At 41.4% G+C, this 27,498-nt stretch overlaps 2 protein-coding genes and 1 long non-coding RNA gene across 12 annotated transcripts in view; 1 reads left to right on the forward strand and 2 right to left on the reverse strand.

Moving 5' to 3' along the window:
- Positions 1 to 27,498, forward strand: part of abcb8 (ATP-binding cassette, sub-family B (MDR/TAP), member 8) — a 234,825-nt gene that overhangs the window by 28,748 nt on the left and 178,579 nt on the right. The gene's annotated exons all lie outside the window — the stretch shown is intronic.
- LOC127616822 (uncharacterized) overlaps positions 1 to 27,498 on the reverse strand; it is a 98,864-nt gene that overhangs the window by 11,671 nt on the left and 59,695 nt on the right. The window lies entirely within an intron of this gene.
- The window catches only part of asic1c (acid-sensing (proton-gated) ion channel 1c), a 93,211-nt gene that overhangs the window by 9,818 nt on the left and 55,895 nt on the right, over positions 1 to 27,498 (reverse strand). For 2 of the 8 annotated variants that reach the window (XM_052088494.1, XM_052088489.1), the window contains exons 1-8: positions 15,138 to 16,149; positions 10,358 to 10,508; positions 9,428 to 9,555; positions 4,166 to 4,316; positions 4,033 to 4,089; positions 2,707 to 2,860; positions 306 to 397; positions 96 to 175 (exon numbers count right to left, since the gene is read on the reverse strand). In XM_052088494.1, the coding sequence (XP_051944454.1) occupies positions 96 to 175; positions 306 to 397; positions 2,707 to 2,860; positions 4,033 to 4,089; positions 4,166 to 4,316; positions 9,428 to 9,555; positions 10,358 to 10,508; positions 15,138 to 15,743 (1,419 nt within the window). In that variant the 5' untranslated portion in view covers positions 15,744 to 16,149. Of the gene's footprint in view, positions 1 to 95; positions 176 to 305; positions 398 to 2,706; positions 2,861 to 4,032; positions 4,090 to 4,165; positions 4,317 to 6,538; positions 6,667 to 9,427; positions 9,556 to 10,357; positions 10,509 to 15,137; positions 16,150 to 27,498 lie in introns of those variants that run through there. The other 6 variants (XM_052088491.1, XM_052088493.1, XM_052088488.1 and 3 more) reach the window with 5 other exon arrangements.

Here is a 27,498-nt window from a genome sequence, read left to right on the forward strand (position 1 = left end):
TAATACCCATCTGTATTATTTTACAGTCTGTTTGGAAATGTAGCCACCTACTTTTATTGTTTTACTTAGTGAAACTCATTTAGGTGTCACTTTACCTCATATAGGTAGTCAAATATTTCCAGTATTGTCAACACGCTGGCTCCTATAAACAGACCCATCTGTCCTCCGATGTCACCTAGAAGACGAGATATGAACGGACATGGACAGATGTCACTTCTCATTGAGAATCCGTCAAGAGGAAATCTGAGGTGTGCTTTCAAAGCGTCCTTTGACTTTCCAGCCAAGGTCACAGGCGAGAGTCTTACCGAGAAGCCCGGCAATTTCGTACGCCTTCTTCTGCTCGATCTTCTCATAATTCAGAGCTTCGAAGAAGATGTCCAAAACCAAAATGTTTTCTCTGGAGGGGGGAAGAGTCACACAGGTGTACAACCGGCAAGCGCTTAAGTCCCCCTAACCGGCAGCCAACACGACATCATGTCACACTGTAGTACACGTTCATTATTGTTACATTGAAGGTGAACGATGGAGACTCAACATGCATACAAACATTCGAAAGAAGAACACAGGCTATCAAGTGCGGTGATTCTCAAAAATGCGGTATGTGTGGCACGAGTTGTGTACACAGGCTCCCTCTAGTGGTACTCTGTGTAGTGTGTGGCGAAATTGTAAGTAGTGAATATGTGAAAATATAACGATTCAAACGTCATCTTGCAACCCAACACACGGCACTTAAGAACGAAGCAGCGCATTTTTTCTCTCTCGTTCAGTTGTATCTAACTTTTAAATACATTTACATTTCATCTTTAAGGAAATGTTGGGTTTCTTAAATATCTACTTAAATACAGTTGCTATGTATGTGTATTTTGTGAAATGCATTTTAATCTGAATTTTTTGAGGACGTTAAAAAAAATCAACTATTTCCGTAAACATAGTTAATGTTATCGTTAAGAATGTTCGACACTGATTTTGCAGACAGATACGAGTATGTGTAAAAGTATTGACTCTTGAATATTTTAGCATACCAAGTACTGGTACATAAAATCAAAAACAAAGTAAAGCAATCAAACTAGTGAATTAATTACTTTAAAAACATTCAATCACATTTGAATGAATTAAAAGTACATTTAAATAAAATTACCACGAGTACTTATCATTCATTCATTCATCCTCACGAGGGTTGTGGGGGTGCTGGAGCCTGTCCCAGCTGTCTTCGGGCAGTATGCGGGGGACACCCTGAGCCGGTTGCCAGCCAATCGCAGGGCACACAGAGACAAACAATCACACTCACAGCTAGGGACAATTTGGAATGTCCAATCGTCCTTCCATGCATGTTTTTTGGAACGTGGGAGGAAACTGGAGTACCCGGAGAAAACCCACGCAGTCCTGTTGACAAGTGGGGTCGACGTCAGATGTATTCCATTCATAAATATGTGCAACCTACTGACTAAAATCAATTGGTATTGTTATCATCATTACTATATTTTGAAAATTATCCCACAGGGAGGGTGGCCCGGTAGGCCAATGGTTAACACATCGACCTCACAGTGCAGAGGTACCGAAGTCAATTCCAGCTCTGTTCATGTTCTCCCCGGGCCTGTGTGGGTTTTCTTCGGGTGCTCCGGTTTCCTCCCACATTCCAAAAACATGCATGGCAGGCTGATTGGACACTGGACACTCTAAATTGTCCCTAGGTGTACGTGTGAGCACGGATAGTTTTTGTCTCTGTGTGCCCTGCGATTGGCTGGCAACCGGCACAGGGTGTCCCCGCCTACTGCCTGAACACAGCTGGGATAAGCTCCAACATCCCCTGCGATCCTTGTGAGGATAAAGCGGATTAGAAAATGGACGGATGGATCCCACAGCGAACGATCGGAAGATAGTCTCAAGACACAGCTCTGTGCTCCGCCACATTGGGACTCCACTGTGCAACTAGCGTGCTGCATTTCGAGGAAACGAGAGCAGCTGCTTTGACTGGTCATGACTGAAGTCAGCCGTGACCACTCCCACTGTGTCTCTCTCTCAGATCCATGAGTCTGCGCTCATTTTGAAATTGCCAACACAATCCGCTTCTGCGCAGTTACATTCTGAGCCGCACAGGATTCATGAAAATACAAACCTAAATGATATCGATTTAAAGTTTTTTTTTTTTTTTGCGAGCCAGAACAGGAGTGGGGGGTTGCAAGTGAAGAGTATTATCGCAAATGAACAACAAAAGATTGAAATATTGTAAGTCAGGCCTTCGGTCTCTAGTTGGTTATTTTATTTTCTTGGGGAGTGTGGTTTCACACTCAGGACTGGGGTAAGTGATTTTTTTCACAGATCATAATCATCACATTCTACTGTGAAATCACAATGACAGTTTTAACAAATATGACCAAAATTATTATTATTATTACTCTTTTATTCGGAGCAGATTGCAAACTCCCCTCTTGAGCACAGCTTTTTTAAAAGTGCAATATTTAAACACGGTGTTAATGTTCCTACAAAAATAGTGAATTAGTTTTTTTTAGGAATAAAAACTCTGCCTCATTTTTGATGAATACTTAGGCCTACTAAGCTACTGTACCTTAACGTTGGCCTTCATGGTGGCATATCGAGAAGCTATTACTTTTGGGGAGGCGGTACTTGGTGTAAAAGAATAAAAAAATTGAAAATGGACAACCGCTAAACTAATGTGTTCGACTACTACCGCTAAGTCATACTCACCCAATATACTGCTCAGTTTTGTTGAATTTCTTAGCCAGATACTTGGCAGATGCCTTACTGGGAATCTTAACCATGGACAGCTCCTTGCCATAGCGAGTCATGTTGCAGGGGGTCTCACACACACAGTAATCGTTGTCTTTCTCTACCAAAAAGTCTGTGGATGATCAAAGTCCGTCAAACATGTTGGGATAGCTGCGGAGAAACAATCCTGCACACTATGCGCGCTTTGCGCCAAAAATATCCCAGCAAGAATTGCAGTTGCTGCCATCGTTCACTTTCCATGAAAGCAAATAATGACTGAAGCTAAAGTACCGTACCCAGGAGTGCAGCGGGAGCTTTTTGAGTGGGAAAGGGAGCTTGTGGGCTTTTCATTTGAGATCAAGACACGTACAGTAAATACCCAGCTTCCTCAAATAATGGCCTCCGCTGCAATGGAAGCTGCGACTTAAAACGCCACTGAAAGATTTCTCACCATAATTATCAACAATGATAGTATCCAGAATTACATTTTACATATTTTAGAGGAAGCATAACAGTCACAACCTTATTGACAAGAGTGTGTTTTAATAACAGAATAACGACTCTTAGTTGGTGGCTGAATGCTTGACTCGGCTCATCGGCAAAGACTATTGATTTGGCCGTGTGAATTGCAAGCAATGAGGCACATGTTTGCTTGTCACAAAATAATTCACATTCCTTAGCCTTCGATATGAAGTTAAGTCATTAGAAATGTGTCACCTTGGATAGGATGTGGCTATTTGAATTCCTGGGGATGCCACTCAGTGGTCTGTTTGACCTTACTATGTTGGAAGTATTCTCTCCTCTGGTCTGACCGGCTCTATGTCAGGCTTGACAGACTTAGTCTATAGAAATTTTTGGGTAGCAGCCCTGACTGTCGGCCGTTTAAGCAAAATTTTTCCGTATCTCATGCTGTGCCTCTTTCTTTTTTTTTTGAAAGCTTGTGGCCGTTTCTTCCTCACTCCCAATCACACAGCGTGTGAAGTGCTTCTTTGCTTTTGGATGAGGCTCAGAACGGAGTGTGCAAGGCTAAAGCCATAGAGACTGCACACCGACAGTCCGAAAATACAGGCATTAAAAAAGTGGCCATGTGTAATTGTTTAGAGCAGATTATTATTTTTCTACTGTCCACTTTCTCTCTCAGACATCTTGCAGTTGAGACCACTATTTGAGAAACTACAGCGCATCAATAAACATTCTCTTTACTCGTTTGAAGTCATTCTAAATGTTACAAAACTGTGAGGTTACAGAGCAGACGCAAGCTGTTCCACCAGGACTTGTGAATCTTGTGGTGCTGCGTGTGCTCACCTAAGGCTGGGTCAGCGCAGTCTTTGTATTGTTCAGGTGTGCACACAGTGGAGGTCCCTGTGTTCAAATCATATGACAATTACACCCGACTCGACACATGAGGCACAAATGTTTTTTTTTTCCGACTGCGTACCCGGCATGTGGACCATTCTGCAGTTGCAATTTTCCAGCAGATAACGAGTTTCACAGTCAATGCGGCAGGCGGTGATGCTGTACGTGGAGAAGTACTCCGAGTCGATGGGAGTCGACTTACAGTCTCCCCAAGGCGGAGGGAGGTACTGAAGCTGAGAAAAAAGAAGTGCATTGTTTAACCGGATTATAGCAAGCAACACTTTTCAAGTACAAATCAACTACATCGACAGGCTTTTAAAACCCAACACACAGTCTAAAAAGAAGAAAAAAAAAACAACAACACGATTTTTGGTCACACCGAGATTTCCCATCACCAGCAAGCACACATCATGCAGAACATTAGGGATGCAGGTCTCGTCTCGTAGTAAGGGGTAGCAGGGTACCATGGGAATAGAGACTGGCTCACACTGGACACCACAACCAGAAGACGAATTTATTTTAAAATAAATAAATAAATCTAATCCAGAGAGAGAGAGAAGCGCAGCGCAGTTTTATTCCGGTACATGAGTGCTTCACTTGACAGCCATCACACAAAATCAATGTAAATCCCTTTTAAGATGGATGCGAACAACTCAATCTCCTTCACCATTAAACCTTATCACGCTACCTCGCTAGATTAGATTTCCCAGCACAAGGCGTTAAACAATGAGTGTGCCGCCTCCTCCTGAAAAGTCTCAGAGGTAAAGCTACCATTAACACTGAAGTGCAATCCATCACTTAGATTTCAAGGAATTTTAAAATCCTGACTCACCGATGATGGCTGTTTATTTGGATACATTGACGGTTGTAAAACAGCTATATGAATACCACCGCTACAAAATATATGGCAATCTGTTTTAGTATAAAAAAAAAAATGAAGCGCTCTTCGACACAGACCACGTTTCATTTAGGATCGGAGCATATGGATGCCGATTACAATGTCGCAGTACCTCAAGGGTGGGGAATCTATGGTGCTGAGTGTTTTGTGTTCTACGAGCGGTTATCAAGCAATGCCAAAAAGTCGAATTGTTCAACATCTGCCATCAATCTGTGACTTTGATAGTAATCAGGTAGTATCTGTAGCCGTTGTTTGCTTTTGAAGGATGTCTGCAAATGTCAAAAACGACCCTAAATTGTCTACTTCAAAATAAAATGGTAGATTTTCTGCATCTTTTCCAGCCTGGGTTTTGACACTTTTTTGTGGGTTTACTTACTCATGATAGACTTACTGAATTTAATGTGTGTATGTGAAACTGTGTTTTCAGTGGTTAATGTTTCAATTATTTGTGTAGTTGATTCATATATGTTTTATCCCAAATCTAAAAACTTTGCTGTCATGTTCCACTCACAGGCAATGACAAAAATTTGAATTTTTTTTTTCAATTTCATGGCCTCCTTCTGTTCAGTATGTAGTAGATGATTCCATTTGGTTGCAATTGGACAGTATCCGAAAGACAAAATTGTCTTTGAAGGTTGTGTGGAAAATAACCCCGAATTGGTTGCTTCAAAGCAAAATGACAAACCCCAAGTGTCTTCTCAGGCATGAATTTTGAGATGTTTTTGTGGCTGCACTAATGAGACACATGTCTATAAAATTTGATGTTTACTGAAATTTGCTTCAGTTGCAGAGTTTCTAAATACAAGTAAAGAATTTGTTTGTGTTTTATGGCGAGCCAGAACTTCGTCGCCATGCTCCACCCACACGGAAGAAAAATAATTAAAATGTTTGAGAATGTTGTATTGTCCATCGGTCTGTCTATGCGGATCCAAAAATTTAGCAAATGGTCAAAATTGATATATATATATATATTTATTTATTTATTTTTGGAAGGATAGTTGGAAATGACCAAAATGGCCATAAAATGGCCTGAGATGTTACATTACATTTTTCATAAAATTAGACTTTAAGAGCAATCGGGCTCACTGTCGCTGCCTTGCAATTCGGTTGAAGGATGATGACCAACCAAGCAAATACCATCTAGCTCGAAAGAAAACCCACACCCGATGTAAGTTCGATTCTGAACTGATCCCAGGGTAGTCACGGCCAATACAATCTAATGAACAGTGTGACACTATACCTTTAAGAACAGATTAAAAGGGGAGCTATGTGGTGGACAACGAGCTAAAGACACACGAAAACTGAACAAATGCTCAACCAGTTGGGATAAAAGGCTAAAGCTCATCAATATCCAGTCAACAGGGGAGGCAATGCAGACGTTGCATGTTGTTTGCCACAACCACACGTACAGTAAAGTAAAAGGAACAGATGACTTCACTCCCCAGGGATGGTGGGGTGGAGGAGGGTGTTGGGGGGGTTTAGGGCACCGACGGATGAGCTACAGTGGAGATTGTGGCATGCAGCAAGCCCAGACAAACACACTGTACTGTACACTACCCTCTGCTCTTGGGTGGAAACAAAGGTTTGGAATCCCGGGGCCACCCCGAAGCCCAGCTGGTGGAGGAAAGGAGGCTCTGACTGAGCGTGAAGCTGTACCTTTATGCCGGCCTCATAGGACGTCTCATCTGGGCGAGGGAACACACAGCCCGCGTCATTAACAGTAAAATGGTTAAAAGACCAGGCAAGAGATCGAAAGAGGCGAGACTCTCCCGCCTCCGCCTTCTCCAGAAGGCAAGGCAGCTTGCTAAGTATGATACTGAAACAAGAACCAACTTCTGACCACCTGACAAACACTATCATTGTGTTATTGACGTGTCACTCAGCCATTTATTTTACACCAGATCAGTGGTACAGTCTTAGATTTTTGGGAAAAACACAACCCAAAAGTCAACAAGACTTGGAGGATGAACAGTTATTGGAGTGAGATTTTATCAGAAACTTTCCTTAATTTTTTTTTTAAACTACTTAAGTTAAATGATGCTGGTAATTTGACCGTGGAATTAATTTGCAATTTTCCCTGAAAGAAAAAGAAAATAAACATGTACACACATCAGCCACAGCACATCTTTTTTTTTTTCAAATGCCACTAACATTACCATTTGTAACAATTACAGCTAACTTTAACATTATCTGTAATTGATTTCCAAACCATCACAACTGTTAGATTTTGCCAGTTGCATGGAGTGATGATGTTTTGGTGACAAGATCTCACGTGATTTAATATGACACAATTTGAACAAATGGTACCTTCACATCAAAAGCGCTTCACCATCCATCTGTCATGTCGTGTGAGACACGAATGCCAGCCGCATAATGAATGGGGCAAATCTTTTCGGCAATCGGCGCCGCGAGAGTGGCTGCCTTTACAGCAGCTCCTATACTTTTTGTTCATGTACTTTCTTCCTTTCATAACTTTGCTGCTGTAAATTGGGAATTTCTCCATTGTGAGACGAATAAAGGTTTTCTTATTTTTATTCTTTTAGACTGAACTGGTGCATGGGGCTGCTGCTGGGCTTAATTGAAAATGACAATTCCCGTGTGCACATTATTTTATACCTGCAAATGGCTGAGTGTTTTTTGAACAAAAGTAAAGCGATGGGACAGTGTTCCCATGTTTGTGGTGTCCAGGTGTCCGCCTCGGTCATCCCATGTTATTCTGCTGAAACAAAACAAGGTCGGTTGTATTCCATGCTCATGGTTTTGGCCAGGACAGACAGTTCTCTTCAGGAGCAAAATCAATTGGGAAAGTAACAGCTTGCGATGACGAGCAAACACTGTTAGCGATCGCGTACGAAACGTGACACAATAAATTCTTCTGTTAAAATGAATGACTGCTGCAGTCAGAGAGTGGCAAGCTGACAGATAGCGTTTGTCATTTGCGCAAAGCCATTTTTCATCTTTTGCCAACAGCGCTGAAAGGCCCGTGAAAGACTGAAATGTTTTCTTTTCACGAGCGTGTCGCCGGGTAACAGAACGCTTTTGAAGGCAGTTGTCACTGGATTTCATAGTCAAATTCAAGATGAAATGCCATGGTTTCATAAGTCTGTCTAGTCTTATACAAACAGCCCGAGGCGCTTTGAATGCTGCCATGGAAGATGTGCTTGTTAAAACTCATTAAAAAACAACAACAACAACAACAAAAAAAGAACTGTATTTCTTCTCCTTTGCCTATATGTGTTGGAATTACAACCCGACACCCGAGTGTGTGGCCTCATGCGTCCGGACCAGGATACAGAACCGTTATGTATCTTTGTGACCTTCCGCCTTGGAACACATTAATTCACTTTTCATTTCATACTCAAAGCATTTTTTTTAAACATTTATTTCTTCTACTCTTTTTTTTTCAGTGAAGTATAACAATCAGACTTCCTTGTGGCCTTGTGGGTCTCCATGCTTGAACAGACACAGTTACGTGTCTATGTGTGGCACTTTTAATTTCTTATTCATGTCCATGTCATCAAAACTGTCTCAAATATATCTGTCGGCATAGGTCTTGATACCAGACCACAAGACCGTTGGGTGACTAGTGTCCTTTATATCAACATTTTTCTGAGAACTTCAGCCTTGAACAGATAAAGTCCAACTTTTAATTTCTCTCTCACAAATTCAGGTGGTCAAAAAAATGCTTTCCTGAGAATTACCGGTAATTAAAGCACATTAAAAAAAAAAACCTGTGTAGTTCATTTTTGGAGTCAGAACAGAAGCTCAGCTCAAAAAATGCCTTTGCGAGTGTTGATTTCTAGAATCGCATGGTTATGTTGTCAAAAAAATTGCTCTAGAATCGATGTGTTGGCATAACAAGACACTTGAGTGTGTGGCCTGGTGGGTGTCAATACTTGAAGCCAAGACAATCATGTATCTTTGACCTCTTTATTAAAGCTTTTATGGTACGAAAAGCCATGACATGAAGTGCTGATTAAAGCTAAACAAAAACAAACAAACAAACAATAAAAAAATCTTGTCAAAACAATCACTCTTAAGTGAGTGCTGATGTAGGCTGGTTTGTGAGCTTTATATTTAGAACCTGACGTTTGATCCTTCATCTGGCTGACCGCATTCAGTGAATTTTTTTATTTCTTTTTTACTACCATTTTCTTGCACTCAAAATTTGTTCTGCCGACTAAAAATAGAGATGAAAAATCCGAACATAATCAGAGTACCGAGTAGCTTTTCAAAGTGAGGATGAGGTCCATTAAATTGGAAGCGCTCCATTTCCACGGAGATGTTTTTTTTATCAGATTTTGCTCTGAGGAGGCGGTGACAGCATGGCAAGGATTTGAGCAGGGACTTTGCGGTGCAAACACGTGAAGTGAAGCCGGGGGGGGGGGGGGGGGGGCGGGGGGGATTGGTGCACGACGGGTGTGAATGTGGTAACAATGGGGGTACCAGTTGTTGCTGACATGACACAAAAGTTTGAAAACCAGGGGCCACGCCAAATCCCAGCTGGTCAATGAAGGGTGGCTCGTCCTGGCTGTGGATCTGAACCTTGATCCCCGCTTCGTAGGAGGTTTCATCTGTGGATATATATACAGCACGCCACACCTTTATCAGGCCAAACAAGCCTGCGGGAACATGATTTTTTTTTGTGGAATTGTTTTTCTTTTTCCTCTCTCCTTCCACTGGCAGGGATGCTGAGTGGTGCAGAACACCACGCTGAAAGCCAAGCTCACGTTAGATTTATGACATGCAGTTTAGGAATATGTGCATTTTAGTGGGGGTGTTCAATCAATGTTTAAGAACCTGCTGCATATTCAATTTTGCATTATTTATACAATGTTGGGCCCATTTTGTCTTGTTTGTTGGCAACATATCTTGTGGAGGCTGTGTAACACCGACCGTATTCCTCAAATAGATGCCGTCCCTCTAAGAGACATTTCAGACATATAGGTGCTGCCCTAAAAAAAAAAAACAACCCCCCCCCCGCCAAAAAAAACGTGCATTTTCCCGTAAGGTCATAACTTTAATTATTTCAATTCATAGGCCCAAGATGGCCAACTTAACCCTTTCAGGGACAGCGGTTACTACAGTGGACAGCTTATCATGCTATCAGGTTGCAAGGTGGATGAAAGGGTTAAATGCTGAATTGACAACACTTTCTAATGCACTTCCTAACCAGATGTAGAGTATGACAAAAATGCCATTTGAAATTTGGACAAAATATATTTATATTAGTTCATTTTTCCTTATAAATTTAGTATGTTGAAAATACGGTCACGCAACAAAGATTCATTTGGTACATGGAGGTGTGCTACACAACCATGGCACGAGTATCGATCTTTTCCCAGCCACTTATAATGACTCATAAATTGCACGAACCTGTCTCCCCCCAGACAGGAAGGTATTCATCCTGCTGAATGTCCAGCATGATTTCCAAGCCGTTCCCCGTGCCTCCTTTCAAGGTGGTCAGCAACGGGTTGCCGTCTAGTCCCGAGTTGAAAGTGTAGCATTTCCCATAGCGTGTGTAGATCTACAGGAAAGTAAAAACATTTTTTTTTTTAAAACACAAAAAAACCCCACAGTCAATTAAGTGCACAACATTTGTTGAATTGTATTACATCTCGGCATGTATTCCAAAGGTGGACAGTATTTAACAGATGCATCAAGTTATTCATAGAACAAGTTAAAAAAAACAAATGCTTTTTTTTCAATAAAAATAATATATTGTTAATATAACTTGGTGATTCAGTGATATAATATACCAACAACGGGTGACTTGAACCCTTTCATACCCTCATAAGATGGTAAACTGTCAACTGTAGTAGACAGTGTCCCTGAAAGGGTTAATAATCATTTCAATCTCTCGACGAAACCACTTTTGGGGCATCAGTCAATAATTGATACTTTTGTTTTCACGCAGATAAAAGATGAAGTCACCCATAAAAATTATGACTTAACCTGGCTAGCGACCTCAGTTGGAATGGTACTACTGTATAAATACTGAACCCACGCAGTTGCTGTAATCTCAAGGCGTGCCTTGCTGAGATTAAACAATGTATGACTTTTAATTTTTTGCCTCTTCACACTGATAAAACTGTGATGACGATTATTGGCCCTGCTCAGCAAAAAAAAAAAATCTCTGTTATATTTGATTCAATGCTCTCTTCTCAAATGCACAATATAACTACAACTGCATTTTTTTTCTCCTTCACAATATCACTAAAATCCGTCAATTTTATCTCCTGGTGACTTTGTGACACCGTAATGATCATCCCCGAACTCTTCGTTCACGACACGCTGGTCTTTTAGTGTTCAGAGCAACAAAAAAATAACCCCCCAGGTTCTAGAGCTTTTTCTATTTGGGCTCCAGTGTTCTAGAATGCCCTACCCACTGAAATTAGAGCAGATGACTCATTTGAAATGTTTAAAACCCAACTTAAGACTCATTTGTATACTCTTGCACTTTGTTGCACTACATGTTGGCCTGTTTGTACTGCCACTTCCTCTGTTTGTGTTCATGCGAGAGGAGAGGTTTTATTTTGGCCAGCTGTCTAAGGTGAAAGAAGCTGGATTTTACAACGGCACCAATTTGCCGATCGAGTTTGAAAGAATAATCTTTAGTAATGATGCAGCTGTTCTAATCTATTTTTCTGCTATAGTAAATAATTTAAAGTGAATTAATTCGCCACAGACAGAAAAAAAAACATACTCTTATAAAACCAAAGTCTGCAGGAACAATAAGTAACATTTTGACATTCCCATTTATCATAACCCTGTACGGAGAACTGTATAATTCAAGTCAAATAAATCAAAACTGCTTGTCCAATGGCTGGCTGTTCATTTTCACACTACTCATTAGCCATTTTGCATACTGCTACATTTCATACTATTTACATTTGAGTCTGCGTGATAAAGTTAATTTGTTTATTGATTTGAAGATATAAAGGGATTAATGTCGAGGTGCACACACCAGATTCATGACTCAAGAGTCAAGTGATTCCTAACAACAGCCGCTATCAATCTCAGGCTAATTTCACTACAAATTTCCCACGGGGTGGCCTGTTTGCTTGTGATTAAATAAGAGACGAGCGAGCTGAAGCTCACAAGCAAACTCAATTGGGTCGGTAGAGTATAACTCGTGTATCTCAACGCTAATTAAGGATTGATGTGTCATTTCCACAGAAGGCTTTCTCCCACCAATTGTACATCTGCTTCGATAAATCCAGCAGGCTGAGAAAAGCAACGGATTGCCTCAGCGCTTGTCGTACACAGCTTGACATTTTTGCTGCCATATTGTTGTGACAAATAAATGTGCACACGAGTGCCATTTACAATTTATTTCACCATTGAGAATTGGTTCGAGTGAGAAAGCCTCGTGGTATTGATGCAGTCGGCGGGGTTCATTAAATCCAATTCTTTCAATTTGAACTGAGACCGAAACGCTGAGGGCTCAATCAATATTCATGCAGTTTTTACAAATATGAAAACCCGCAGCAATGTTTGAGGGGAAACTATAGAGCAGAAAATGAAAGTGTGAGTGCTTTCAATCTCATTTGAAGGAGGCTAGTGACAGGTTTGACTCCAAACCCCCTATGGTGAAAGATGTGCTTTACAAAGATAGATGTTTGTATTACCATTGAATTCAGAAATCAGCAAGAACAGGGATGGCCAACCAGTCGGAGACTAAGAGCCAATGTTTTTTACTGTGTTACTGCAAAAAGCCACATCATTCACATGGGCATACATAAACATCACCGCATCCCTTCCACACACACACACACACACACACACACACACACGCACACACGCACACACACACACACACACGTGCAGACCTCTGCTCAGCCACATTTATTGTAAATGTCACACACCAACATGATAATGACAAAAATTGACTCTGACATGATGAATATTGTGTGCACTGTCTCACACACACAAACTCTCAGTTTCTCTTACTATGCATGTTGTTTAGCGTTTTAGTGCAGGGACCTGTGGCATTCCTTCTCTTGAACAATCTACTTCAAATCTGGTTTCTATTGCGTTGTGGCCGCTCGAAACAGGGCACTGTCTGCATGCGAGCTGCAGTGGTTACTTCCTTGGGTCAGCTTGCTACATATTTGACCGAAGATCGACTTTTGAAGCGACGAACCTCCCGCGATGGACCCGATCGCGTACGTGCAAGCATATACTGTACACGCGCGCCGAACCCCGTACACATGCGCACATGCACGCACGCACGCAAGCATGCCGAGATGAGCGAGATCGAAACACACAAACACACAACGTCCCCCCCCCCTCCGCACCCCCTCATTTCCTCCTCCCAACCCTCGCGGTTGACTTGGGACCAGTCTGCTGTCTTAAAATCAGAGGTTATTCCATGACTAGCTTAGCACTTAGCGCTTAACGCAGTTGTTTGTGCATGTGCGGTGATTCAGTTGTCATTTGACTGGCTGCCCTGTATGTCAATCAAGTAACAGAATTGATGATAGGCTGACATCGTAAATTCTGCTGTACGTAGCGCCGTTGTTTGAATGTCAGCGCCACCGCGGAGGCGTTTTTGACATGTCATGTGAGCCGCATTGAACCAGCCCAAGAGCCGCATGCGGCCCGCGAGCCGCGGGTTGGCCACCACTGAGCAAGAAGCAGGACGCTAATGATATAGCACGCTAAATGCAAATCAGTGTGACAACATGTCTTGGCACAATCGTTGTTTGGTCAGAAAAGTAACATTCGCTCCATATATCAAGCCAGTGTAAGACTCACATGATTTTCAAGATGGGAGTGACTTTGGGGAATTATCTATCTGCCTTTTGAATATTTTTTCGGGACATTACAGTGTGAGCTGTCGAGTGGAGCTCAAGTATGAAATAGCATCTGCATTACAAATGCCACCCGCGGCTGTCAATCAACCCCACACGTCTTTTTACCTTCCACAATGCCGCAGATGTTTAATTAGAGAAGCTAAAAGAAGAATTAGGACTGCGCTTGGATGGCTGAATAATGAACAAATCTCGTTTCAAATCATCTAACATTACTGGCAAAGCAAACTTTATTTGAAACTCGGAAGGACCAAAATAAAATGCACCGAAGTCACTGTTGTCATCCATGAAGATATGAAATTGATTTTACACCACAGCATCATCCAACCGTGGATTGCAGTTATTTTATGCAGTCAGCCCGGCAGGACTATACAACGCAGAGGAAGCACAGCCGACATCTAAAAATGGAATGTACAACCAAAAGGAATAAAATATGCTCAAATGAAACCAGTAAGGCACAATTGTTTTGCTTTTTATGGATTCAAAAAGAAAACAAAATGACATTCAGTACGTCCACACTGGCAGCCGCATTTCGCTAAATACAAAAACGGCACAGAAGCAGGAGTTCAAACGGTTATCATCAACTACACTGTAAAAAAAAAAACCAAATACGCACAAAAAGGTAATTTTGAGTGGGCTAAACAGTAAATTAAGTTGGAACAATAAATTTTTGATATTTATGACAATATTGCTTGTAAGCACAACTAAAGCAAGCAAAATTGCCTGCTGCAAATCAATTCTTCTCATCTTAGTCTTGGGCCACTTAAAATTCTGATATGATTGTGACATACCATGTGCCATCCCTGCATGAATAAAATTGATTCTTAGCGGGCAAGGGATCATTTCAGAATTTTTCAACAGTAATAGATGTGCTTTTACAAGAATATTTGTTTTGGGGGAGAGGGTTTCAATCCAGAAAAATAGGCAAATTCATGACTTGAAACTTTGATACTGTATGATGATATGACTTTTTGGGGGGGTCAAAAATGTGCATTTGTGGTTTTCTCCGGGTACTCCGATTTCCTCCCACATTCCAAAAACATGCTTTGCAGGCTGATTGAACACTCTAAATTGTCTCTAGGTGTCAGTGTGAGCGCTGATGGTTGTTTGTCTCTCTGTGCTCTGTGATTGGCTGGCAACCGGTTCTACTGCCCAGAGACAGCTGGGATGTGCATTTGTTGGCCCTCAAAGAGTCAATTTTTAAATTTGTATGGCTTTTCTGGTAAAACAATTGGCATCTATTTTTTCCCCTGGTAGAGTACCAAGCCCCTCCAAATTTGGAGAACCCAGTTTGCAACGCACTCAGACGCATATCTGACAAACACTTTCCTCTTACATACAGTGCTGAAGTTCTTGGTGGTGCAGATCTCACCACGAAACCTGCACCCCAGCAGCATGTCCTCCAGCTGGTGTCCGAGGCGAGCCATCATCTCGGTGGTGTTGACGCGGTAACGGGGCGGCCGGCTGTAGCCGCTGAAGTCCAGCAGGCTCAGCAAACCCTGCTTGTGGCTCTCGTTCAGGATGGCTAAGCTCCTCTCCACCACCGTGTGGTTGGCGTACATGAGGTCCATCCAGTAGCCGCTGTGGTACAAGTCATCCCTGGTCAGACTGGATGCGCGGAACACGTTCTTGTTACAAAAGGTGACGGCCGGGAAGGACATGTTGTGAGCCCACACCATGTAGATCTTTGTCACAGCCGGGTAGGACATAAGGTAGAGGACTCTGTTCCTGGACCAGGTGAGGAGGAGGGCCACGCTGACCAGGAAGGCCAGTACCCAGGCCCCTCGCTGCACCTTGGATTTGTGTGGCGAGAACATAAACTTCAAACCGTGGACTTTGGTCCTCCTGATGAAATTCACAGTCATGTCTTTCCACGATTGTTCACTTGCCTTCTGGAGCTCTCGGTTGTCGGTTTGCAAGGAGAATGACTCACATGTGATCACCATTGCCGCTTGTTTTGCCGAGCACTACTCCACTGTGACTTCTCAAATGAAAATTCCCAGCAGCGATGACAGGAACCTTTTGTGCGCGTTGCTCAGGCTTGCAATTCTATTGCCAGAGAGAATCAGTGTGACTCCTTCGGGAGAAGAAAATGTATTGAAAGAACAAGTTGAACGTCCAATGCTGAAACATGCCCAGTATCAGCGATCCATCCATGGATGAATGTCACAGAAAAATCTTGGAAAAGCTTGATTCTTGCCGCTCCGTTCTCCAGTACAAGATTGCAGATTCTCTCTTTTTATGCTCCTCCCTTTTTTTCTTCCAGCACCAGAGTTTTTTTCAAGTCTGTTGACTTGCAGTCCGCCAAAAGGAAAAGAAAGCTTGTTGCGTCCCACACGGAGTCGCTCGCTCTATCGTGAGGTGGAGCCAGCAGATGAAAAGGGTCCCCCACAACCGCCACCCCCCGTTCCCTCCGCCAAACCAGTGATGAAGTAGATTTGCAATGGTACACGGGGGGAACAAAAAGTCGCGCTCATGAAACTGTGTGGCAAAATTAATGATTCATGATGTTGAATAACACCATTTTATTGTTTGATCAATAGGCCCATATAATTTAGGAAATGTGAAGCAACACAAGATTTGCTTTTGCGAGTCAATCCTGCTGCGTATAGATGTAGCCAGGTTTTACAATACCCAAGCTGTTTTTAAGTGGATAGCAGCATTTTAGAAGGGTGGAAACTTGAATTTCATTTCATCTTAGACAATAAAACAGAATCACAGATTGCGGTGGCACTATTAAAAGTGGTGATTCCATTTCTAAAGGAGGATCCAAATAAATATTTTTGAAAAGAATCAAGACTTCCTTTTCAGATATTTCTGCAGGAAGTAAATTTCACTTATTTAGCACCGGGCCGGCCAGCCTGAGCCAATGTCGCACCTTGGCGAGATTTGACATGGCGCCATACTCTCCTAAATCGATGACTTACTGTATTTTTTTGCACTACAAGGCACTTCGGAGTATAAGGCGCACCTTCATTGAATGAATGAATGAACCCCATTTTAAGGCGCATAGAATAGAAGCAACAAAGGTGGCTGTGGTTGCATCATGCATCCACTAGATAGAGCTACACTAAAGGAATACAAGACAACACAATACAATGCAGGTTTATTTATATAGCGCTTTCACAGCCACTGCAGCTGTAACAAAGCATATGAACAGGCAATCTTATTAGTAAACAATCAGGTGACTCAACACTTTCTCTTTGAATGACACTAGCCATGGGACTGACAGGAAAGATGCTTTATTTTTATTTTTTTTAACCTTACTTTAGACTTATTTACCATCATGATTGGTGGTGTGCTCTGAAACCAACTAAAAGGAAATGAAGAAAGTGATATACTCTTTTTTTATCTTAACGAACAAGATACGGGTGAATTACTTAACACACAACCTCATTACACTTCCAGCTCAGTCCCTCCACTTGGTGACCCAACACATTGATTTCTTTTATCCTTGTGGGACCCATAAAAACGACACACGAGACCTTTGCCTGATTGCTTTGTGTGATACAAGAAGGTTGGCTCTCAAAATTGTCCCTTGTCAGCAGTTTGACCCAAAAGTCATTATTATGAGTTGTTGCTTGCATCAAATTTTACGCGGCCAATGTAAGGCGATGGTAATCAAGTCTTTTGGGGTTCTTATCCAGTCTGCATTTCCTCATGCGTCTGTGATGCGCTGTATTGAAAGTATTGCTGCGTTTTCATGCGAAGCAGGCTACACACATACAGTGTTGACCAAGGTTATTCTAGTTGAGGAACAGGAGTGAAATAACAAAAATCTTTTCATTAACGAAATGCAATTAAAAACTGAAATGCTTAATGAAAAACTGTTGTGTTCATAGTTGGCAATTCGTATCATACAAAGTACGAAGGCTTTTGGGATTCATTTGAAATGTATTTATTCTTGTATTGCTGTACGTCCGGAGTTACAGAACAAGGAAGGTTATTTTTTGAGAATTTCATTTTTGCACAATACTTTGTGATCTTCCACAAAGAATCCATACACTGTATTAAAAACACTAAGACTTATTATAAATGGAAAGAACCAAACTACAATGAAGCATTTTCAAAAATAAAATAAAAACGAATAAAATTGCTCTAAAAACTAATGAAAAGGAATTGAATATAAACACAAAGGTCAAATAGAAATTAAAAATAAGTATAATGAAAATATTACGAATAGCGAAGATCCGTGATTAATTGACACCCAACTGAATACACCGTACTGGCTGAATTTGAGCATTTTTACTTTCTTCCATTCAAAGCAAATACCAGCTTTAACATTATCCCGAGCAAGTATCCAGTGGTGTGGAGTGTTTGAAAATTGGACAACGTATATATTAAACCTATGCTGTATTTATGACCGCAAATCCTTCCGTATGTGGTCAACCGGAATTCCGCCGAGCCACGTAATAGAACGCTAAGCTAACAGTTTGGCTAGCTTCTCCATTTTGACCGTCTAAAAACACTCTCTTCTTCTTTGTATTTCCCAGAAGTCTAAATACTCTGTGGCACCACGCTGCCTCACACAGGTCAGCCCTGGTATTACTAGATTGTCGGTGGAGAGAATGTATCTGGTTCACTGTGTGGCATGCTGTCTTGGTAATTGGCAGCAAATCACCCACTTTAAGAGCAGTAAGCACACACTTGCCGATTCTTTTCTCGCCACGTGTGGGGTGTCTTATATTTTGAAAATTGTTTGGAATGAAAACAATCACTATATATGTCTTTACCTCGCTTTAATCTGTCTTTTCGGTGCTTTTCGAACATCTGTGTGAATCTTTTGGGTGACTATAGCCTTTCAAAGGTGTTACATGACTGATTGTTATAAACCACATTAAATGATCATTAGTCTCTGTGGGGTAGTAAATTGCTTTTTCTGACAAGTCCTCCAAGGTCCATACTAAGCTCTCGAGAAATCATGAAGCAAAAATCCGAAAAATGTCTATCTTTACAGTCGATTATGAGCTTGCAGGTTGTCTTTTTTTTTCTTAAGCTATCTCTACATTTTTTTTTTCTTTTCAAGATTTGCATGGTGGACCTGATCATCTTCTCACTGATTTGTGACCACTCAGGGCAGTCAAAGCAACTTTAGCTGTCAGATCATGAAAGCCATGAAGGTAAATGCACCACAGTTGACCACTAGTATCATATTCTCCAGCCAGATCTTATTTCTGCCACTTGCGTTATTTTTGCTGTTCTATTTTTGTCTCAGTCTTCAGATATCCTTTTTTTTTTTTTACTCTTAAAAGAGCAGTCAATTCCGATGTGACTTTTTTTGCCCAGACTCAGTGATCTGTGAGCTTGTCAAGCCCTTTCCACCCCTTCTTGTCAAAGCCCAGTTGAGCCCCAGAGGTCTCATTAAAAGGAGGAGCAGGGCTTTAAAGGAATAACGAGATGAGGTCCTTCAAGGCCCAGTGAGAATGCACGACACCAAATGAAACAGTGGCAGCAATTAAATACCCAACAGAAACACCAGGGCTGAGATGGAAGGCTGAAGGCCGCCATTTACTATCATCAGACACCACGCTGCTAAAGAATTACCTGTTTTTGATCATCACTGCCAAAAAAAGTATACTTTGACATGTTTGTTCACAACTGAATAAGCTATGAACAAACGTGGCATTAAAAGAAGTCTAACATCATTTCAACATACCATCAATAAATAAATAGTAAAAATATTATGTTATAGTCATAGTGTTTTGGTTACATACATTTTGTACCTCTTGTTTTTTACTTTTGGTCGTAGCAAGTATTTATCAATGAAGGACTGATTTGGATATTGTGTGACCATCTGTTTTTGCTGATGCACACAAAGGAGCGCTGAGGGGAGATGTAGACTGCTAAAATAGCCTCTTGTGCTAGCCGCAAGCAAGAGTGTGTGTGTGTGTGTGTGTGTGCTACGTTCCATTGTTTTACCTTACATCCTGCTATCCACTTTCAAGTGATAAGTGGACAAATTAACCCCCCTCCAAAAAAATCTCAGACCTGTGAGGAATTAGTAAACCAGCTCACAGTTTACCCCATTACATGGATGTTGTCATGATTCAGTTTCTCTCCAGTAGGTGGCATAGGAGGGCTTTCCGTCATGAGCGGCATGTGTCTGTAATCATACCTCATTACCGGCTGCTTTAAAAGCCATGCCACTCCAACAAATGGTTGTCGGATTATTCACTCTTGTTCACGACCCTGTTTCCATGTGCTTCAATTTTCTAGACTTTCTCGATTTTGCATCATAGTTTTGCCACATATTTCATTGTGTTTCTCTTGTATTTTTCAATACTGTATAGTCTCAGTTTTGTATTCTCGTGCTTTAAATTCTCTTGTCCTTTTTGTTGACAAGTAATTTACGTTTTCTCATTCCTTTTGTTGTTTGTTCCACATTTTCCTGGTTCTTTCTTTACCAGCGTCCAGAGTTGTCGGTTTGGGATTTGTCGTTCCTGCATTGTTTTTGTCAATAAACATATTTTGATCATACACTCTTATCTTTGTCTACGTTTGTGGGATCTACTATACAACAGATATCTCACTACAGTACATTATTTCTGACAGTAAAACGGGACGTGTGCACAACAGTGACAACATGGCAGTTAAGAGTGCTAAAAGAGCACTGTAATGTTTATGTAGAAACTTGTGCTTAAGACTGCTGATATTGTTGAAATGTGACTTAAAAGATTCCATAGTTACTGAAGGGCCTTTGATGTCAATAGTTTGTACTTAGGAACATTCCATCCATTTGTTTTCTTGAACAGTTAACGTGACTCCTACGGCCTGGCGTCCACGTGGACAAAAATGCATCCCTTGCAAGAGTTTGGGTCTTAGGAGGTTAGGGTCACGGGTGAGCTCAAGCTGATTACAGCTAACTGTTGGTACTTTAGGATCCCTGTTGAATAAATTCACTGTACTGTCAATTTGGACATCTGTGAATATTCTTTTAGGTCTTTTTTGCACCCTTGTAAAAAATTATCTTGATGTGGAATTGAGTAAATTAAAATTCTATATTGACCATCAGTGTGAATGTCGGTATGAATCATTCTCGATGTATGTGCCTGTTGGTAGAGGCTCCAGCTCTCCCCTTCCTTTTATGAGAACAAGCTCCGGATGGATTGGAACTACTCACAGAATGTGTTATGGGCTTTGGACTTTGTTCTTTATACCTGTAGCAGCGAGGAGTGAGTATTTCACAGCTGACATTGAGAAACTTAGCTTCCCTTGTCAAATTATTGTGAGGAGACAGCTTCAACAAATAATATGTGCTGTCATTCAGGAGGATGGCCGCCTTTTTAAGGAAAGGGAGACATCTTGTGGTCTGCCTCTTTAGGGTGTGGGAAAGCAACCCAGCCACTTAGTATGCACCACCATCACTGCCAGGAAGATCAGCATGGATTTGTCACTTTTAATTGATTAAAAGTGACAAATAGTAGCAGGGAGCTGCGACAGGACATTAAATAAATTCACTTCACAAGGGAGGACTCAGGGCAGAATATCTGCAAGCATACAAGACAGCACAGGGACTCCTGACAGATGGGGCATAAGTTGGTATCAATGAGACAAAACATGTTCTTGCCACTACCTGCCCAAAACTCCTCAGATTGCATTGCAAGTAAAGCGTGATGTCACTCAGGCTTTCAGTTGGCAGCCTGCAGTTTGATTAAGTCTCTCACTGCCACCCCCCCCCCCAAAAAAAAAAAAGAAAAATCCTGCTCTGGCACTTTCATTTGCAAGAATATTCTCATTTTGATACATATTCAATGTAGGGTTGCATCTTGTTTGCTCAGCATGTGTTATCCAGGTGCCCTGAAACGAAGCAAAGTAGTTGTGTGTGTGTGTGTGTGTGTGTGTGTGTGTGTTTTAAACATCTAGTAGTGCATGGGATTAGCCAATCTGCCTCACAGCAAGAACAGGGCACCTGCAGGGTTCGACCAAAGTGAAGACTTTTAAAGACCTGATTAAGGCCACTTCCATCAAATTGAAGAACTGGATGAAAAGAGCTCAACACTGAATGTAGGATGAAATATAGCAATGCGAACTTATAAAACTTCCTCAGCCTACACTAACAAAATGAATAATTGACTTGATGATGATTTCCAAATGTATATTTATCAATACAATGGATTTATTAATTTAGTGGCCTTTTTAAAATGTCCTGCACTTAAGGTGTTAAACTTGGAAAAAACAGACTTGTCAACACAAAAGGATCTGGAGACACTGCAGAGATCTTTGAGGTTTTAAACCTTGACTTGCTCAGTCAAGAGGGACACTGGGAAATTACAGTATTATTATTATTAATAATAATAATAATAATGAAACACCTTCATAACTTCTGTTTTCTTTTCAGTGAAATGTAAGTAATTCAGAGAGGCATAAATCCGACTGCCATCTGCATAGTAGCAGTGGAAGGAAATACCATGTGTTCTTAAGATAGAACCTAAGATCAGCAAATACAGTGAAAACAGCACGGGCCCCACAATAGAACCCTGTGGAACACCATATGCCAGAGAGGCAGATCGGGACTCAAAACAGGCTGACAAAAAAGTTCTGTCTTCCAAATAGTATCCAAAACACTCTAGAGCGTTATCACTAATGCCCACCTGATGCTGCAAATGAGCCAGCAGAATACTGCGGTCCATCGTATCGAACGCTCCAGTTCGATCCAACAAAACAAGACAAACATAGTCTCCAGTGTCATTTGCCTGGAGGATATCATTAAAGACTCGTAACCGGGCTTTAGGTAAACACGGGACTTCAAGTCAGGTGATGAAACATCTGCAAGGCTCAGCATCTAAAAAGTAAGACATTTTTAATGACCAACAAAGCCACAACTACGATTCATCGTGCTGAGTTCCTGTACACGGGGACACTCGAAGCAGAGGGAAGTCTTTGTTACAGCTGCCGCTGTTGTGAAAGCGCTATATAAATCAGCATGTATTGTATTGTATTGTATTGTAAGTCTCATTTTACATGAATCAAAACAGCAATTTAATACTTATGTGCAAGTTATCACTTTTATTTACTTAAAAAGAGCAGGAAATAGAGCACAAAAGCCATTAGTGGGAAAACAAAATACATAATTTGAGCTGTCAAGCATATGAGATATGAAAGGTGAGTCATACCTTGATAAAAACGCGGCTTATTAGAAAAACAGATGATTTTGTTTTGGATGCTATGCCAGCAGGCATTTAGTTTTGTTGGTTTTGGACACATCCATATTTTGTGTGACAAGTTCATTAACATAATAGCTTCTATCAAGTGACACTCCTTAATGGCTCCCTCATCTGCTCAGTCGGCAAAAAAGGCTGCACCCAGTATGAATTAGTACTCCTCAGCTGTATTGATCCTCTTACCAAAACCCTGGCTACTACTATACATCTCTGTGGTTCATCATCGAGAGCATTTTTTTTAATTTATTGTTTAAACTGCTGAGGGATGCTTGGCTCCGTTACGTTTCTGGAACACACGCCTAACTCATGCTTCAAGTTCTGTGTCACACCCCTGGCTCGTCTCCAAAGACGGATGACTCACAATGATGGTGTCAGACCCATGCGCAGTCCCAGTCCCAGCTCAATTTGTGTCCAACCTTGGCCCTTCTTCCTCTTTTCTTTTATTTACTTTCATCCAAGCTCTCTTATTCAGTCCTTACGTTAACATTTTTTTCTGCTTCATCTTTGTTTTCTACATTGTCTTTTGATCATATTGAAAAGACGAGAAAATCGCTCATGAAAAAGCTCGTTCTCAACTCAAGTTGATTTATAGAGCACTTTAAAGGCAACCATCGCTGCATACAAAGTGCTGCACATGGAGTAAAAATGTGTCCTACAATAACAAAGACAGTGAAAACAAATGGAGAAAATAAAAACAGTAAACCCCATAAAACACTCAAACTCAATGCTGAGTCAAAAACTATCGATTAAAAATGTGTTTTAAAGCATGTTCTAAAGAGGAGTTGAAAGAAGGTGCTACTCTGGGACAGTGAATATAGTGAAACCAGCAGGGGAACCAAAACGAAATCCTGTGGATTACCATACAACAATAGAGCAGAGAATGACTCAGAGCAACCAAGACAAAAATTTCCAACCAACAACCACCCAACCATTTTCAACACTGCTTATCCTAAACAGGGACAAGGCAGTTTGTGCTGGAGTCTAACCCAGCACTTTTTTTCCACACAAAATCCTTGCTGATTTAAAAGTCACACTTACTAGACAAAAACTGACACTTTGACTCGAGGAAATAAAGCGAATATACTGTACCCTGTATACTGTAAGGAAAACAAAGGCAAAACTATTGCTAATGCCACAACAAAATATGCATCACCAATTAAAGTGCACCTCTTAATGATTCTAAATGTGCAGAACATTAAACACTTCAACATGTAGATCATAAAATAAATAAATAAATAAATAAATAAATAAAATTTGAACAGTCCATAACATTTTGGTCAGTTAAAGAAGAGAGGCAATGAATAATGACAACATGATGCTTCTGGCATCAGGAAAATCAGCAAATATTGTGTTCACCAATGTGTCGCAGAAATTTGCAGTTTATGATTGTTTGCATATGATTTTTTTTTTACAGTATACAAACTCCAATGTCCTCGTGCATGGGAAAGGAAATCGACAGTCACGTTTAGAGAACACCTATGGAACAGTAAAACTGTGAGCTAGGTACGGGTTTTCCATCCATCCATTTTCTGATCCGCTTATTCCTCGCAAGGGTCGCGGGAGTGCTGGAGCCTATCCAAGCCGTCTTCGGGCAGTAGGTGGGGGGCACCCTGAACTGGTTGCCAGCCAATCGCAGGGCACACAGAGATGAACAACCATCCATGCTCACACCCACACCTAAGGACAATTTTGAGTGTTCAATCAGCCTGCCGTGCATGTTTTTGGAATGTGGGAGGAAACCGGAGTACCCGAAGAAAACCCAAGCAGGCCCGGAGAGAACATGCAAACTCCACCCAGGGAGGCCAGAGCTGGAATTGAACCCAGTACCTCTGCCCTGAGAGGTCGATGGGCTAAGCACTGGACCACCGGGCTGCCAGCGGTATGAGTTTTCTCTTCACTAAAAAAAGGCCATTGTCTGAAAAAAGAAAGACACCTTAAAACAATAACAGCAAAACAGATTAACCCAAGAGTACAGTCTGGCAGGACCTGCTGTCGACCACAGCTCACACCCAGACCCTCACATGCACAGACGCGCCATTGCCTCGCTGGGAAAGAAAGTCAGTGCGTATAGTCAAAAGTAGCAATCAACTGACATGACAAGACAAGCAGAATGCAAGTGGGAGGTGCACGTTTGATTCATGTGGTGGTGGCCAAACTCTGATCCAGAGAAGTCGCTTGCGTTGAGGCACTTCTGTGTTTTCATTTTAATGAGGCAATCAATCACTGTCGCACTTCACCATCACTGCCTCAACAGGAACGTGGCGGCGGGGCATTAACAACGTAAATGAATCAAAACAAAGCTGTAGAACATATTCTAATTCTTTCTTCAATAGAACCTGGAGTGGTTGAGTTATGCATGTCTTGCAAATGTAAAGCAGAAACTACAAAATGGAACGGCAAATGAAATCGCCAACGAAGGGGTTTGGTCCTCAGTGCAAAATAAGCAACACAGGTTGAAATAGATGAGCTGGTCCCTCACCTAGAATCTGTTGGCCATGGGTGACCCTACCGGGTGCATAAAGCTCCAGACAACCTAGCTCCTCGGATCATTAAAGTCAAAGCACAGCTCTTCAACTCTTATAATGAACGAAAACGTAGGAAGGGGTTTTCCCTTGCCCGGACACGGGTCTCTCTTATTCTGCTTGGGGACATTAATGCTCATGTGGGCAATGACGGTAAGACCTGGAATGGTGTGATTGGGACGATTAGCACCCCCGATCAGAACTCGAGTGGTGTTTTGTTATTGGACTCTCGTGCTTGTCAGGAGGTGGTGAAGCAGTGCGCCATTAACACCGTCTATGATTAGGATGAATCTGATTCGGATGCTTCCTTAACACCCCCCTAAGTGGTAGAAAATGAATGGATAGTTGGATTAAATAGAAATTTCTCACGGAAATTAATTTAGGAAGTATATCAGGGCTGGGCGATTATGAAAAAAAATGACAATCACAATTCTTTTGACTGAAACTGAAATCATAATCAATAAAATGATTGTTTGTTGCTTTCAAAACTTAGCGTCAATTTTTAAAACTCAACTATTTAAGACTACCACCATAGACTCGTGGCCATTCATCACTGCACGTTGAACACTTTATTCTTGATAACTTGCAAACGTAACATGCCGTTCTGCACATTCGTAATTTTTCTTCGATTAGAATGTTTTCAAGATGCCAAAATGGAAATCACAACTGAAATTCAATGAATTGCCCAGCCTAAAAGTATATGCTAATGTAAATACATGCAATATACAAAACGCAACATACACAATCCACTACAGGGAGACGGTGTCACTTCTTGTTGCCTCCATGTTACATGTCTGTGAGGCATCTACAAAGGGTGAGTAGTTTTACTTAATTTTAGTCTTTTTTTTTAATGTTACACATTTGTTAACCTTTTGTGATGCTTGTTTGACAGGAAACAGTGATAACAAGTTCTACACACGTTCCGTACAGATCACAAAAATAATTTGGGGGAAAAAAGGTTTGGAAATTAGAACAGCTTAGGGGCCAACAATTTTCTCAGAATAGTTTGCCTTTTGCTATTTGTTTTGGAAAAGGCATCCTGATTTGAGTATTTTATTCCAAAGGAAAATGATTTCAGATAAATAGCTTGAGGGTGAATAAATATAACTGCAGGACCAGCTTATTAATATCCACACATTAGCCAGAACATCTGCTTCTGTTGTCGCTGTCATGTCTCATTGGCTACAATTGGGGCACAGCGACAAACACAAAAGGAGAAAACAAGAAGAATTCATAGTTGAGTGCAGACCTCCGCCAGGGCCCAGCAATTCTACTTGAATTGGGACCCATCTTCTAACTTAAACAGCAGCAATATAGCATTTGAAAAAGCTAGCACGGAGACCAACACCGGCACGAAAGTAAACCTTTCACTCTGTAAACAAAGTGACTAAAATATCATTGAACCACACTTTTAGGATAATACAATTCATACTATTTCCCCCCTCACCAGCAAACAGATGGTGTTGAAAAATAACCTTCGAACGCTACAATGAAAGATCATGCATTTGCATGACGCATGTGCACGCAGATTCCAAACGGGGCTCTTAATTGTTGGATGCTGATTGTCACACTACTGTGCCGCTGACGTGCACGCTTCATCATATCATCGTTCCATCGCATCTCCACCCCCTGCGAGAGGAAGCTTCCCGCAGTGAGATCAGCAGGCCCGAGGAGGAGCAATTCAGGCGGCTGCATGAATCTTTAATCAGTCCCCCTCTATACTTAGGCCGTCTCCAGTTTCTGACATTTAGCTGAAATTCGCCCTTTGTGCCGCTGGATGTGAAAAGCCAAGGTCACCGAATGCAGCCAAATGTGCCCGTTTTTGCTCCGATGTGCAGTTCTGGAGTTCTGGTGTGGCAGCAGTGACTCAATTATTGTACACCTTTGGATGTTTTTGTGCAGTGAAACAGGCTAAAAACCATCGTTTCTCACACCTTTAATTCAGATGATTACTATCCAGTCCTTGCCTTTGTCCCTCTGGGCTGCTGCGCAAAGAAGTTGTGCTCATCGGTGTCCTC

Source organism: Hippocampus zosterae, chromosome 15 (genome assembly GCF_025434085.1).
Source record: "Hippocampus zosterae strain Florida chromosome 15, ASM2543408v3, whole genome shotgun sequence".
Taxonomy (NCBI): domain Eukaryota; kingdom Metazoa; phylum Chordata; class Actinopteri; order Syngnathiformes; family Syngnathidae; genus Hippocampus; species Hippocampus zosterae.